Source organism: Opisthorchis viverrini, assembly GCF_000715545.1.
Source record: "Opisthorchis viverrini unplaced genomic scaffold opera_v5_181, whole genome shotgun sequence".
Taxonomy (NCBI): domain Eukaryota; kingdom Metazoa; phylum Platyhelminthes; class Trematoda; order Opisthorchiida; family Opisthorchiidae; genus Opisthorchis; species Opisthorchis viverrini.
Window position 1 is genome coordinate 14,255 of NW_008751840.1, and position 15,621 is coordinate 29,875.

General features: G+C 42.3%; 1 protein-coding gene across 1 annotated transcript in view; it reads left to right on the forward strand.

Annotated features, from left to right (window-relative positions):
- Nucleotides 1-15,621, forward strand: part of T265_14367 (hypothetical protein) — a gene marked incomplete at both ends in the record, with an annotated part of 58,795 nt that overhangs the window by 2,413 nt on the left and 40,761 nt on the right. The window contains 4 exons of the mRNA XM_009173352.1: nt 12,573-12,796; nt 13,499-13,603; nt 14,079-14,122; nt 14,697-14,852. Coding sequence (XP_009171616.1) covers nt 12,573-12,796; nt 13,499-13,603; nt 14,079-14,122; nt 14,697-14,852 — 529 coding nt within the window. The remainder of the gene's footprint in view (nt 1-12,572; nt 12,797-13,498; nt 13,604-14,078; nt 14,123-14,696; nt 14,853-15,621) is intronic.

Here is a 15,621-nt window from a genome sequence, read left to right on the forward strand (position 1 = left end):
CGAAATAAAACAACCGTTAGAATATGTCGCAGAGATCCAAACCTGTAATTTGGTAACATCGAAACCAGTCGTAGTTTTCGAGGAAGCATTTTAATTCGTGGGCATCGACCGGCCCTGTTTACTATTTTAATTTCTGTTCTCAGTAGATCGGTAGACCAAAACCTCACAAGCTTACAATGGTCAACCTTTTAGTGCTCAAAAGATCTATCGTAATTCAAGTAGATCACTCTGGCTTTCGGTCACATTACGCATGCAAAATGCAGCCGGACAAAAGTCTTGAACCATATATTTTCCCACATAGTAAGTTGTTTCTTGCCCACAGAGTTTTAGACGTGATGATCGAACTGGCATGTGTGTAAACCCTTTGTCATTATAACCGCAGTTCTTAGATTTGTCGGACGAGTGCTAGGATGTTGCAACCAACATCTTATTATCACTTATTTTCGAAGCGCATGGTCACCAACATTAAAGGTGAATGCAGGCAAAGAATGCAAAAGTGTAACAGGAGAATATGGGAGAAAAGAGAGGAACGTCTCATTCAAAATCACAAATGGTCTATCTTCATCTTCTTCTGTTATCAAGCAAGCTCCACGGTTGAGCAGCAGTTCGCTAACCAAATAGCTAACAAGTATCAAGCGAAAACCTGCCAGAGAGGAATATAGTTCACGGATTCACGGATTGATACACAGGATCGAGGCTATTGCCCAAGTCTCCCGGGTCGGTTTTGTTCTTGTCGGTCAGTGGCTGTCGTTCACCTGAAAGGCACAAGTGGCTGCAGTTTCCGAATGACAGTAACCTGTTCCTCCAACCGCTGGTTGGCATACCATCGGGTTTGAACTTAATGGTGCAGTAAAAATGAAGGCACCCTGGATATCAATTTTTGATGCTAGGCAGTGCGCACAGGTTGGGTGGTCAAAAGAGGACATTATCCCAGTAAGGGATCATGCACGATGTGATACGATCCAACTACAGTGTTAATACGCGTCGAAGGAAAAAAGCTGTTGGGTTATTTGCGGGTTATGGGGAACATGTCGAGATGAAGCAAGATCAAACCAGCAAAACTCGACTATGCCAATTGACAAGAAAACGGAAGCGGATAAAACTACAGCGTAGTGTTTGATATGTGAAAAGAAACTGTAATTTCCAGAAAGAAGAAAATTGAAACAACGAATCTGGGTAATGAGGAGTATTTGAGCTAACCATTCGTCTAAGTTGAACTAAAAATAGAAACCGCGGCCGAGGTTGCGCTCCCTTGGACAACTGTGTTGAATACATGGTCACGAAAAGCGTATTTGGGGGTAGCGTGAACCTTATAATCAAACTGTACTTTGACGCTGGTACATATATTGTTGTCGTTTTTGGGTGGGGGTCGGGTTTAAAAGTTCTTTAAGAGGATTGACTATTATTACTCTCAAACACCTCGGTCTCTGAAAGCTTTGTATCAAATTTCGTGGTTGAGATGAAAAGGTTGTACACTTTTGTGGACTGTAATGTTTCGCGCCGGCAAGGAGTACACGCAGGTTAAACTAACTGATTCAGGACAACAGGCAGCGCAGAGAACAGCCTGGGTGGACACTCGCCATACTGGGCGTTTCTAACAGCCACTGACGAATGGAAAACCTTAAAAAGAGAAGAGAGTAGGATGAGGCAAGTGCAGGCTGGTGAGTGTGATGAAATGTCAGGTAGTAAGGAATCCAGCGATGAAAAAACCTAAAGTTTACCACAGTTGAGATAGCGACAGCAAGCGTTTGACCGAGCCCTAATAGGGTTGGATTTGTGCCGAGTAACCTAGAAAGTAAGGAATGACTAAGCTTGGCATTATTTATTTCAGGGTTACGAGAGGCATAAAACAAGGCAGTATAAAAACGCCTCCCTGGATTGTTCATGAAATTCGTCCAAATAGCAATGCAGGAAGACAGCACGGTCGGTAACGGGTGTCACGCTTTTAGCGCTGGATGCGAGTCAACCGGCAGCTCTAAGGCAAATGGGGCAATCTAGTTGAGTAAACTTTTTTCGGTGGCGTGGGGAAGTAGCAGATATTATACACATCAAGAAGGATAGCTGCTTTCTTCTTTGGCATGGACAATTACAGTATAGGTTATAAAGAAGTTGTTGGTGGTCTCCATTTAAAGATCCTATCAGAAGGAGCTTGTCCTTCAGATAAATGACAGCAGGCGCGTGGAAAACTATGGCAGTAGATCCACCGAGATGACGGACAAGGAGCTTCTTACCCGGAGGTTGCTTTGCGAGCTGAAGAGAACCATAAATTCTTAGGGAGGGTGAGGTTAAACTTATGGTTCATCTGTCCCCGAATCACTAAGGCCCGTTTCAATGTGCCTGGTGTGCATGGCGGAAAGACCCATAGGCGTTAGCTCTGAGTGCAAGTAGTGAAGTGTAATATGCGTGTTATGGAAGCACCAGGGGACAGTGATTTTCAGTGAGGCAGGTGTTCACGGCAATTTTTGTGGATGGAAAACAGAAACAAAGCTCATGAGCCAAAGCCTAGTAAGCAAGGTTGTATATCACCAATAGTTACATATACATCAATCAAACTGATAGACACCGTATATTACATAAAGGATTAGGAATGTCATTATATTATGGTTTTTGCGCGTGACAACTCCCGAAGGCGGTAGGGAGGAGCAACTGTGTTATGTTAGGATGACGAAATGGATCTGGTACGATGCAAGTTAACAGGGACGATAATGGTAGCAACTCCGCACCTCGGCAATTATCCTAAAGATGCCCCATAAAATTTTAACGGAAAAGACACTTCCTCTGGCCATTGTTCATAGCATTCCCGTATGAATAACAAGAGCAAAACATGCCCAGCCCAGGAACTACAAACAGACTACGGTGATGCTACTTTAGAATAAGATGAAATAATATGTTTGCGACAAAATCCAGAATACTAATGCGGCGGCGCCCTATCAAATATTAGTACTACTTGGAGACTATGTGCTTGCTTTTGCATTACCCATGGGAGCGCGCCAATGAAGCTTATTCTCTTGAATTGTTCAGGCTCTAAACATAACGCCAATTTGGACTTGAGGTCAAATTTATAACTTTGTGTAGGGTGCACACTGAAAACGTGTTTCTGACGCTTTTCCCTCAAGCAATGCACCCGAATGAAAGACATGATAGATACCAAACCCGGGCGTCTGTCATTCTATCCAGCTGGGAAGTTCTGATAAGACTCAGTCTATCTACGCAACCAGGATAGTTACTGCATCGTCTCTTAGTGAGTTGGGTGGGAAAATCACACCGCACAACAGCAAAAACGTTCCTCTGTTCTGGCGGAAAAATCCGGATACCTAGTGCATCTATCAATGAAGTGATTGTAACAAGTTCGACCAGTGTGTCAGGTTTTTTGATTCAAAAACCCGGCACGGATAACGGTATATAACGATTTGCTCATTTCTGTAGTAGGCTTTTTTAAGTCACTGTGCAGCGCGAAAAATCATGTTTGCAAATCAGTTTCGATGAAAGTAGTTCGGCAATAAATGCACATTCATCCTAATCAAATCAGAAGAGTTGATGATTGTGCGGTGGTGTAATTACCCAAATACCTACTTTACTAGGTGTGGTAAAGAAATAAAAGGTAATAACGATTGAGCATACAGTATTAAAGAAATTAGATTGAACAGACTCACTGCTAATTGTGCGCTATAAACTAGGTTGTCTTTGGACCAGGCCAACGAACAAGTACTAATCCAATCATGGTTGTTCAAGGGGTCATCTAAACAGTTCTGGCATGGCATAAAATCCGAAGATAGTCTGAAATATTTCGATACCAGAGTTAGCACATGAAAATCGCGAATAACTGCTGTAAGCGCGAGTGAAATCAGACTAGGAAGTCGAAATACGCGACCGCGTTTGTATTGCATGAAATTGTACAGAGGCACGTTTTTGTAGTTTTTTGTGTTCAAATGTTCATGTGCGCTCAGCGTTTGCACAATAGAATTGAATTTTCGAAAGCTATGTCGTGTCCATGTTGGACTAAAGCAATCAGGCTATTGAGTTAAGAGTACTAATCCAAAATTTTAAGCCCCATTCAGGCATCCTAGGATCTCAGCGACGCTTGGAAATTATCCCGCAAGACTTATCATCCAGGGACATGACTGCATCAGTGAACGATGAAATTTGTTGAGCTTCAAGCGACGAACGTAGATAAGAATGGTTTTTGGATTGAACACAAACGCAACAAAATGCAACATTTAAGCGCGGAATCTTTTGCCTCACTTGTAAAGGTTTTTCGGCTAAGAGCATTGTGCCGGTGATAGGCCCCGTTTATGCAATTGGCGGAATACCTGATGTTATAACGGAAGCCAAAGAAACAAAACACCACAATAGGAAATCACAAATTACCGAGGCCTTTAATTCCTCAGCCAACAACACGCCTTCACGTTGCACGATTCTGACACGGAGCAATGCTCTTTCTTTGTATACAAAAGTGCTCAATTGGTATTGCATGGATTAACCAGCAGCATGTGTGGTTATCTGCCACCTAAAGCGATTAAGCTATTTTCCGCGGGACGTAAGCCGAGGTTTTTTTGCGTTGGCGAGATCATCATAGTCTTTATGCAAATACGTCATTTTGGTAGATTCCAGGCTCCCATAAATATGTATACATTTATCGCTCTCCGTGCTGACCACTTATATATATACGCGTTCAGGGTCAAGTGTAAATAATTTTGTGACAACGTTATAATTTACCAAATTTATATTACTGGACTGTGTATGAGAAATGAAACGGAGTGGCAGTTTTTTTAGGCAGCGCATTTCCGTTTTACAGTTGACCAAAAAATTCCTTCGGATTTTGTCGTTTTGTTTGTGAAGCAGTTGTTTTCGGATTTTGATGTGAAATCTTTATTAGAAAGATATTTATTTTATCCATATATGTATCGCAATTTTTCAAAGCCAGCAGCGATGCTAGGTAGAGTTTCAGTCCAGCTAGAATACCTTTCTCTTGAAGAAGGTGGAAGAACCTGCACAGAAATAATAGAATTGAACCAGCAATGATACCCTGTATTGTATCTCGAAGAACAATGACCAATATATTAACTACTGGGTAACACATTGCCCTGGTGGTACGGCAGTCACCACTGTTGAAGACAACAGCATACCAAGGGTAGAAAATTGCCATCAAGTAAAACAAAATTAAAACGCCATTTTTATGATAAGCCGACCAAATGATTCAGTCCGATCAAATGAAAAACTCATAGACCAGTGATTGACCAACCATTTGAGTGGCGAAGATGGAAATTGTCAGGGACAAAACCACCAGCATTTATTCGCGGTGCATGCCAAGGCTTCGCATCATTCAGCGTGTTGCCGTTTATAGTCCTTGAGCCGTTGCTGACTGCAGTCAACTTTGACAGATAAGTCTTCCGGGTGGGGCTAGCAGATTCGTCACCAAATTTCCGTGGTGGTTGAAGTTGGCTTAAAACCGGTGGTAAATCGGGTATTTTGACGAACCCATTTGGTCACTTTAATGGTAATAGAGTAGCACGTTTTATGTCCTGAGAACTTCAGCACGAATACCTGGACTCTATCGTTTTGGCTCTATCACTTCATGGTAAGGAGACTTTCAAGCTCACAGCGCACGCTTTCATTAGTCAGAAGTTTTTCATTTCGGGCATTTGCTGCGTGGAATAAACTCCCCCGACGGTTATCGACGCTCTACCTAGAACCCCGTTCAAGGCACTATTATGCACTTTTTTATACGGGTCATCGTGCTAGCAAGCTTACTGCCCCGCTTTGCGAAAATAAAGAGCAATGCTGCACCATTTTTTCGCTCGTCCCTTTCAGATAAATTGTAGTTCCTGAACGACAAGAACAAAGCGGACCCGGTAAATTCGAGCGAAGGTCTCGTTTCTGTGTAGCAATCCATGAATCCATGAATACATCTCTTTGATGACAGCTGTGAAAACCCTGAATTTGTTATGGCCAAGATAAGAACATACAAAAGGCCAATGTCGGCTTGGTTGTAGGAATATGATGCGATACACGCCAATCTGAATTCATGAGCTCTTTGATTCCTACCACAACTAACAACACTACCTAGTCCGATGCATCTGTTGAACTAACTTAAGAGGCGTTTCATTTGGTCGCATTAATTTTAGTTGACCTCGGAGAGTTTTCTCACGGCCGCTTTTTGAAATTCTGTCGATCCCGTCATTTCCAGTTTCTGGATGGCGCAGACTGGAGAAATATATAAAATTGACTCCGGAGTGGGTGCTCTACCCTCAGTAAAGCTTGATAAGTCAACCACGATTTTGAACCTACATCATAATGGGATTGTGAAAATAGAAGCCCTTGATCGCGCCGTCCAGCTTCAGCACTTGGACCTGTCGTCAAATTTTATCTCTAAGATGGAAGGCCTAAATGGGCTTACAAATTTGCATACGTTAAATCTATCTTCCAACGTTATTCGAAAGGTGGAAGGGATCGAATTGTTGCGGTAGGTTGACTCCGCTTAGTCATTTCTTCCACGGGTTGTCTCGCCCCCTTAGCCTGTGTAAGCAAGTATGAATAAATTCGTTTTAAGTCAAGAAATGAACCGCATAAGTTGACTTTGGAATTTAAGGGAATGTCTCCTTGATGTTAGCTAAGGAAAGAACCCAGCAAGTGATATGTCATCGGTGCCAAAACCTGGAATGCACCATCAGCATTGTCGGCGCACCACGATTTTTAATCAAAAATTACGTAGGAAATTCACAGATCATAATGGAACCAAGATGTGAGAAGGTAGCCATCTTGTAACAATGTTTCTAAACCCACGCGAAGATGAGCTATACTGTCTATGTACCACAGTTTTGTAGGTCCTAATCCACTTTCCCGAGTAGAGTAGCCTGTCGAATTGAAACGTCTGTGTACGCAACGCATATGTCTGGAATTTCTTGTGTCAGATGTTTAACTTTAAAGAGTTTCATCTATATAGTACTTCGACTACTAATTGCGTGAACTAGGGGTTTCTGTTGATTGTTAAACGTTATACCACCATTTAAAGCGTACTAGAACGAAGAATATGTGGCACTTCTGTCGCTTTCCGACTGTCTAAATGGTGTTGGCAGGTTGTCCTTTGTTTGAGAACGTCGGTAACGGGCTTCGTGAACCACCTAAATCAGCATCGCCTGCTTACTCCTTTTGGTTCGTTCTCTGAGTATCAGAAAGCCCTCTTGGGGGGAATTCATGGGGAATGATTTGTACACTCCGATGTACAATCTTCTCTGTTTTCGGATCGATCGAAAGAAAATCAAATTTTTAACTTCACTTGTGTTCTTGGATCGGCAAAATATCTTTCATCGTTTTAATTATTCCATGTTTAGGAAACAAGGTCTGTGTGCGAGTTGATTTCCTCAAAATTCAACGTACATTTAAACCTAGAACCACTTAATTATCAACCTCGGACTTGGAGTGGTTTTCGATCTCGCAGCTGCAACTATGGTGGAAAACCCAAATGTTAGTCTGTTGACAGTACTGTCGAGTCCAACACGTCTATCCCCTTCCACTCTTATGTTCAAATTAAAAAAAATTGAGAGTATAACATTTGTCGGTATAGCTCTAGTATCATGCCAGATAAAAGATTCTTAATATGTCCGAGTTGGTTTTCTCTATGGAGCGCGTGCAAAAAGTCATCTGGCCCGGCATATACCAGTGACTATTGCAATTCGCAGCGTTAGTGGTCGGGGTTCTGAAGACCACGTGTTCGCTGCATGCAACGAACGGTTGTAGGCCTTTATGGTGCACGCCTTTGTCCTTATCTATGAACTTACCAAGATATCGTACCGCAAAATATTTTTATCCTCTGCCTGTCAGGTGTTCTGGGGTTTGCTGTTGGCGTACTGTTGCAGTGTGTTGCGGTCATCGATTTTGTCAGGCTGGCACCAGATTTTCGGGTCAGAGAAAGGCAACTGGCATGACTAATTGGATCGCTGACTTAAAAGTGATAAGCAGAGACCACAGGGCCAGTCCCTGAAGTACCTCAACGGGGCAGATTTTAGATAGTAGGCGTTCCAAGGACGGATAATCTGGCTCCACCAGTGGGAAAATTGTGTATCGACGACAACAGGTTGGGGGTCATCTTGCAATCAAGCGGTCAAAGTGTGGTGATGCACTTGTTTAAGTGCTCTGAAAAGTTACTTAAAGCTTTATTTATGTGTGTGCTCCTCCCTCAGACCGCAGTCCATGTTTTGTAAGCGATCTTCAAGTTAGTGCTAGGGTATTTTACGAGACGCCCTTGGTAACTGTTTTTGTTGAACAGGTGGAACTTAATCGGGCTATCTGTTAGGGGAGCTTCATGCTGCAAAATCGTTTATCGGAAAAAAACGTTCAAGTAGTTACAACCTATTGGACAGAAAAGTGAACTTCTTGTACTCACTCAGGTTCTAGAGACAACATTTTCACGTGTTCCTGTACAGTTTAATAGATATTCATTGAATATCACAATCGTAAACGAACACTGCAAAGCAGTTCCACAAGTTCTGTAATAAACTTCACCTTCCATAATACGCGGAGCGGTGTTTCGACATGACCACAGTCTATTTACGTGCCTCACCAGTATTGTACGCCGTTACGTTGGCAGCTCGGGTGCGTTCGCGAGTGATTGTGAGTATTTTGAAAGCAACTTGTCGAGGTGACATCAGTGGGCAGTTATGTGATGATATGTCACTTCAGTTGAAGACAAAATATATGGAAGCTAATCGTCGTGCTTGGCGAACAGATCAATGAGTATTTGATCAAGCACCACCGGAGCCATACAGTCGCCCGAGCATAACCATCCTTTTTTGTGTTCGGTGCCCGTATTTCTTGATGGCTGTTATTTTGTTACGAATCCGCGCATCCATCGGAGACGTGCTGTATCCGCTCTTGCTTACGACAGGAAATATTGAGCTCTTATGTCTGCCTCTCCATCCGTTTGTTCGTCCGTAGACCATGTGTCTCTCTATCCATCATGTCACTCAAATGGTTGCTATCTTTCTTCGGTTTGGTACCTATTGGTTACATACTTTTTGAATGTAGTGTTGTGTGTGGTTTCAGGGGATGTGAGCATCCGGAGTTTTTGGCCCTCCGCAGCTTAGTGCACTGCGTCAAGTTCTACCCTCTGTGGATTAAGAATTAGTTTGCCAACAGCATATTGGGCATGCAGCCGATTCTCTATTGCAAAAGCTTCGTAGTGTGCATCGATGTACTCAAGTCTTTCAAGGCTGTGTAGAAACAGTGAATCTAGGCAACTTTATCAGCACCGTAACTGTGGTAGATAAGTTTCCGCACCATTTTTGTGCGTCGGCAGTCCACTTAATTGCTGTGAAAGAGAAATTCTGTGGTGCTGAACTCGAATTGTGGGCTAACTTGTTCGACATGTAAGACATTTTAAAGTTGTATATAATGCGTCAGTTTGTTGTTGCAGCTGTTTATTGGACAATCTGCATCCATCATAGATCAATGTTGTCTGATCTACGACCTTGAAAGTTGTACGCACCAGAGAAACATTAAATTTAGGCTCAAGTTCAAACGCGTTACCGGTTGTCTGGTAGCGCATGCTTCCCAATCTTGTCAGTCCGATTTAATTTTTTGACCAGAAATGGATTGGTATGCCTCGAGTTTTGCCAGCTCCCAACCGAGTAGGGCATACGGTCCTTCTTGCTAAACTTCACGTGTGTTGTTTACCTCGTTAGTTGGAATTCCTTCAAAGGACCGTTTGTCGTACGTTTGCTTCACTGGCATTGTTTCTGTGGTCCTCAGCGTCAACGCAAGAGTTTCAAGGTCTCATTGTCATATCCCGCCTCTCTTCGGTTTAATAGCGACTCACCCAGTTTCTTGCAGCACGCATATATTTTTAGACAATGGCAAACCAAATATCCACCTCTGCTCTCGCTAGTCTACCTTGTCAGATTTGGGACAATCCTATGTGTACCATGAGAAAACACAAAACCGGCTTTTGGAATAATTTGCCCCAACTTGTTTGCATCCGTTCCTACTCACATGACTCGCTTCAACCACTACACAATTTTTGGCCTGTGTACTTCTGAACTCATCGTTAGGTGGCCATCCTACCTGGTTGTCTCTATTCGAAATAGTTTCCAGCTGGGCTTTCCTGAAGTTGAGTTCGTCATCCGATCACAAAAACTACCTACCATCCAAGATTTTTCTCCTTTGTAAGTCGGAGGTCTGTTCCATAATGGAATCTAGTTGTATTACCTGAGATTATGCCCCTTCTATTTTTGAAAGTTTGAGCGCTTCTTCCCTCCTGCTTATTGCCATTACCAATGTAAATTTCTTGAGAACTCGCCTTCTCATTTCAACTCCAGAAGTCATCTCGCTCAACCTGCTTCTTCCAGGCATTTATATAGCATCCACCTCTCACGTTGCCAGGAGCTATCCCCTTTTTGTCAAAAAACATTGGCCATGAAACAGTATGGGTCTTCCTAAATCCCTTATGCTTTCAGTTGTTAAACTCATTGACTTATATTTATCCTTCCTGACTCCTAGGTGTCATGTTCTCTTACTCATCATTCGCAAATCGGTTCTCCATGCTTGATTACCAGCTGACAACATTATTGTGCGAGTTGATGACAGATGGGTTCAAGAATGCTTGCATCTTGTAGTTCAGGTTTGGAAGTGCGTGTATGATTGTTGAAAGTTCACCCACACAAACAGATTTCTACAACGTATAGTTTACGCATACATGAAGTTGTCGCCTAACACGCTTCCGGAGGACTGTTCTACTTGTGTATGCTTTTTGTAAAATACACAAGTTTCAGAGCCTGTCTTCATAGTGATAAGTCATAAACTGCTTTAGAAGTTTAAAGTAGGTCCGGCATGTCATTGGAAAGTGCGTCTTTATGAGATACTGTTCAAATCAAATGTGGATACCGATTTAACAGATCTTACTGAAGAGATCTTAGTATTGGACGCTTAGGTCTGGCTGGGTGACTACGGGGTTTTAAAACGACTACTCTAGGGTGTAGAACTTTTACAATGAGTCTTCGAAATTAGTTGGTGGCACTACGTGTAGCGCCTGTTTGACCAGTTAGTTCTATTGATGATCACTCGAGTATCTATGAACAGTGCATGCTAACAGCTGCGGTCATTCGGAATTGACAAGTGACAATACTTATCGGGAGATATATCAGCCTTGGTGACAAGAAGCGTAGGCGTTTATGCGTAGTTTACAGAGGTCTTTTCATGCGGAGCATTGTATCTTCCGTCGGTGAATGTTATGGTATCTGGGGGATTTGGAATTTCCGAGTACTGGCATTTTTAAAGCAGTTTCATCGCAAGCGAAAATACTCCTCATTCTAGACCGTACTCAGCCCAACAATGACCCAACAACGAGAACGGATTTTACAGGACATACTGTGCCCGTCACCGTTCAGTAACTCTCGATAGTCTGTGTAACCCAAAAGATAAGCATGCGTGCTACCCAAGTAGCAGACAATCTCCATCTTGGAAATAGGAAGCGCATACTCTGCTGTCGGTATGGGAGGACACGTTTTATGCAAAGGCATGATAAATTCATTCTATGTATAGAAAATTGGAATTTATTAAGTCGTGAGGCCCATCTCAATTTCATCTCCATTGTCGATCCTCGCCACGGCAAAAAGAGTGATATGAGAATATTCCCCACGAAAATGGAACATTCATTACTGAGGCATATTCCATCATTGTAACTTGGATATGGAAGCTGAAATGACCATACGTCACCAATTCCTTGATTGCCGTAGTTACGAGATACTTTCCGGTAAAGAATTGCTTTAGAACGGTTCGAAATCCTAGCTAGCCTAATGCATTCCAATAGCACCGAATGGACGGCAATCGGAATTACATTGAACGCTATTCTGGTGTCACTGGACGATTTATCGTACCGGTAAATAACCTAAATCGTTGCAATTAAGGTTTGATTTACATTTGTTAAAGTTATGTTTCAATTGACATGAACTTGAAGTTAAATTTGTGCGTTATCTTGTTTAGTGTTCTTCCATAAGTTTTTCAACGGAATGTCCAATTTCTGTGATGTCTTATTTAAACGTTTAACTGGGTTTCTTGTGAGTTTATCGCTTTCAGTATGATCAAATCTTTAACAATACGAAAAACAGTTGGTGGTAAAACTGATATATCTAACCTGTTTATAAAGGCACTGTTAGTTCGTCGATCGTAAGCAAGTTATGTGAAATGAAGTATGTAGGTTCGATTGGTCGTACCTTAAGATACGGTATTCGGACGTTAGTGTTATTGTATATAAGGGTCGGTATGTATTTTACATCAGGACCGGAAACCTGTTCAACTTTCACTTTAATGCACCATTTGCGACTTTCAAACAAGATAAACCAGTAAGCACGGTTTCAGAGCCTTTAGCCTTACTTTCAGGATGACTTTTTCAGGTTTCTGTGAAAATGTCGGTTGAATATGTTGGTTGTATGATATCGCCTTACTTCACAACATTTGCTTGGCATGTTTATCGAAGGCATCACCAAATTTAATTTGGGGTCACAGAATAGTCTGCAATGCATTGAGTATTTGGTTATTTTCACATTCTGTGCATCAGTGTATTTTTCGCCTATATGCAGATCTTTAGTGAACCTGAATCTGTCCTTCAACGTGATCGATGACCTAGCGGGACTGAGAGCTCTGCATGGACGAAATTACAATCTCACTGTGCTTCAGCTCCAAGGAAACCGACTCAACTCTGTCGAGCACTTGCTTCAACATATCTCCGGATTGGAAAACCTCCGGCAACTAACACTTGCCGATCCACAGGCTTGCTTCAACAACCCGTTGTGTTCAGTCGGAGGTAAGTTCATTGCTGAAAATTTGGTGCCAATCAGGTCCTTTCCAGGTTTTTTGGATGAGATTGCAAGTATGTTGACGCCTGTAGATTCCTGCGGTAGAATTAAACTAGGTCATTTCTCTCGGTCCCTCGTTCCTTTGTCGTTCGACTAGCTGTTGTGTGCATAGTGGTCAAGCACTTACTTCCAGCACTGTAGCTGCCATCTTGCTTGGTCATATGTGCTATCGCGCTTGTGAAACGGGTGCGTGGTATTATTTCTTATTACCGGGAGACAATACCACTGAATTTATGCTTGTTTCGGAAGCCGCTAACACCTTTTCTAGCTGTGTCAGTTATTTCCGGTTGTAACATTCGTTTTTCGTTTGGCCCTATTAATGCCCGTGACTGTGAAGAAGCAGAACTCCATACTGCTCATCACGTGCTCACCTGTTTCCAACACCATTCACATGTTTAAAATGACACAGACCTTTTGTTCCCCGTTTATTTTATCAGTTTAGCGCCTCACAGTCCCTTTAGCTCTGGGATTTTGTTTTGTCGCAAGTCTGTAAAAACAGGCAAGCATAAATGCGATCATACAGAGTAATTTGCTGTTACTCTGGCTTGCCAGATAATCTGAGTGATATGTTGAATTCTTCGCTACATCACGGCTGTATTCACCTGCCTTTCTTTGTACGCCTTTTGCTTTATTATTTCTTCACCTCGCAGACTATCGACAAACTGTTTTGGGCGCCTTAGCACAACTAGCGATTTTGGACAATCTTGATCGGTCAGGTCGTCCAGTTCAAGTCGATCTATCGGTGACTTACCCAGGTAACTTCACTTCTATATTCTTACAGGGTTTCACCTCGGCTGGACTTCCTCTACAGGACAGATATCCTGGTTGCTAGTCTGTTACATGCTCAGATGACAAATAGATCTATCATTAGCGAAATAGTCCAGGATTTTGGGGCAATAGCTTTTGGTTAAGTTGCGAAAAACAAAAGGGATTAATTAGCCCCACTGTCGTCTTATTGAACTTATGAGTTTTTGGTAAACAGGCCTTTTGACTTTTGGAGTGTTTTCAGCAGCCTGCACACATGATTTCCAGTATGTCTTGCATATGATAATTTGATCTAACCGCTTTGTAAGCGCGGCGGCTTCTCTAAACTATATGTTGAATGCGTCTCCCAGCTACTCACGTTTAGCGGAAACCTTATTTTATCACTTTGTGGTTGAGCTACTACCCGAACAGCCCTACTTTACGTGGTTTATCGTCTTTCAACCAGATTTGTTGTTTTACTTTCAGAGTTGAAGGATTTCCTGGATTTCGTTGATGCCCCAAGTACGGTCGTAAGTAAGGTGATACTGCAACTTTGCATTGTTACACTGCTGAATTTGGGAGAAATCCATTATTAGGGAGACTATGATTTACTTTTTAGGGTCTTTCTACAGCAACTCTCTCGAAGTCGAATATATAGTGCGTGTAGTCAGATGTAGAATTTAACTGAAGTGCAATACTTGGATTTTTTCCAACGCATAAAAGACGCACGAAGCCCCTGGTGTTTGTTGGATCACACAGTTGATTTCGGTGCCTGTGCCACATATGGTTAGCCTAAGCGTTAATTTACCTTGTGTGTCTCTTATCTCCGAACTTTTCGAACAACAACGCCTGAAACTATTGAATGGCATTGTCGATTCGAGTCCACGCATGTTTGACAGTTTTCACCGCTATCGCCAGATTCGTTTTAGTCATTTTGGACTACGGCGTGACAAGGTCAATAGTGAAAGTGTTGTGAAATTGATCTTGATTCCGCTTCTAGCGGTTTTAGAACGTATGGCCTTGAACGGTCACTTTGGCCTTTTGATTTTGGATATTTCGCTCATAAAAAATTTACACTACTGTGTACCATTTCTTCTTCTCTAGGAAGCAATGGAGTTTGAACGGCCCACACAAGACCAGGGTATATGTCGACCGGATCAGCTAGAAAATGGGGATATTCACCGAAGTAAAACTGCTTCTCCAGGATCTTCGAACAACCCCTCGAGCATTCATAACAATCAGAACAACACAAACGCCGAGGTACTTTATTTGCCCACTAGTATTCTTGTGAGAATTGAGTTTTGTACGTATATCGGTATAACCAGACGAACTAGAAATCCAGAATTCAGCGAAGCGTAACAACCAGCACGTATATATTCGAATTGGCGAATATGTACAGCATATAGAATATTATAACAAGAGGATAATGAATAGAGCAACGAATAGAGTATCAGTCAAGTTCATCAAATCCGCCACACCTTGAATGAGCGTGTGGATGTTTATAGTCCACTGGTGGTCTTGACCGCAATCTTTCGGATCTTCTTAGAATGGAAACTTCAGACTCTTCACAGGTTGTGTTCTTCAGATACGTTTTGTTCAGATACCATAAGATCATCTACAAAGGGCTCATTAGTATTTGAAACAGCAGGAGTGCCGTTAACAGACTGACCTCTGGTATTGAACTCAACCTGGTCAATGACAAGAGAGATCATCCAAATCGAGAATTGTGACCATTCGTTTGCCATTTGATGAAAGTAATATTCCTGTTGCAGGTCGTAAATCATTACCCTTGAAAAATGTAACATCAGCCGTTTTGGCACAGTCGAGACTTGTATGCAACGAACGAGATTTAAATAGAAGCGCAGGACTCTTCCCAGTAACGGAATGGACGGCGTTCCTGTATTACATTAGAAAATTATCAATCCCACGGTCCAATTCCACAAAATTAGTGGGAGAGAGTGAAATAATGGCAGACTTTAGTGTTCGGACAACATTTTCAGCAAGTCCATTCGACTGGGGATGTCGCGGA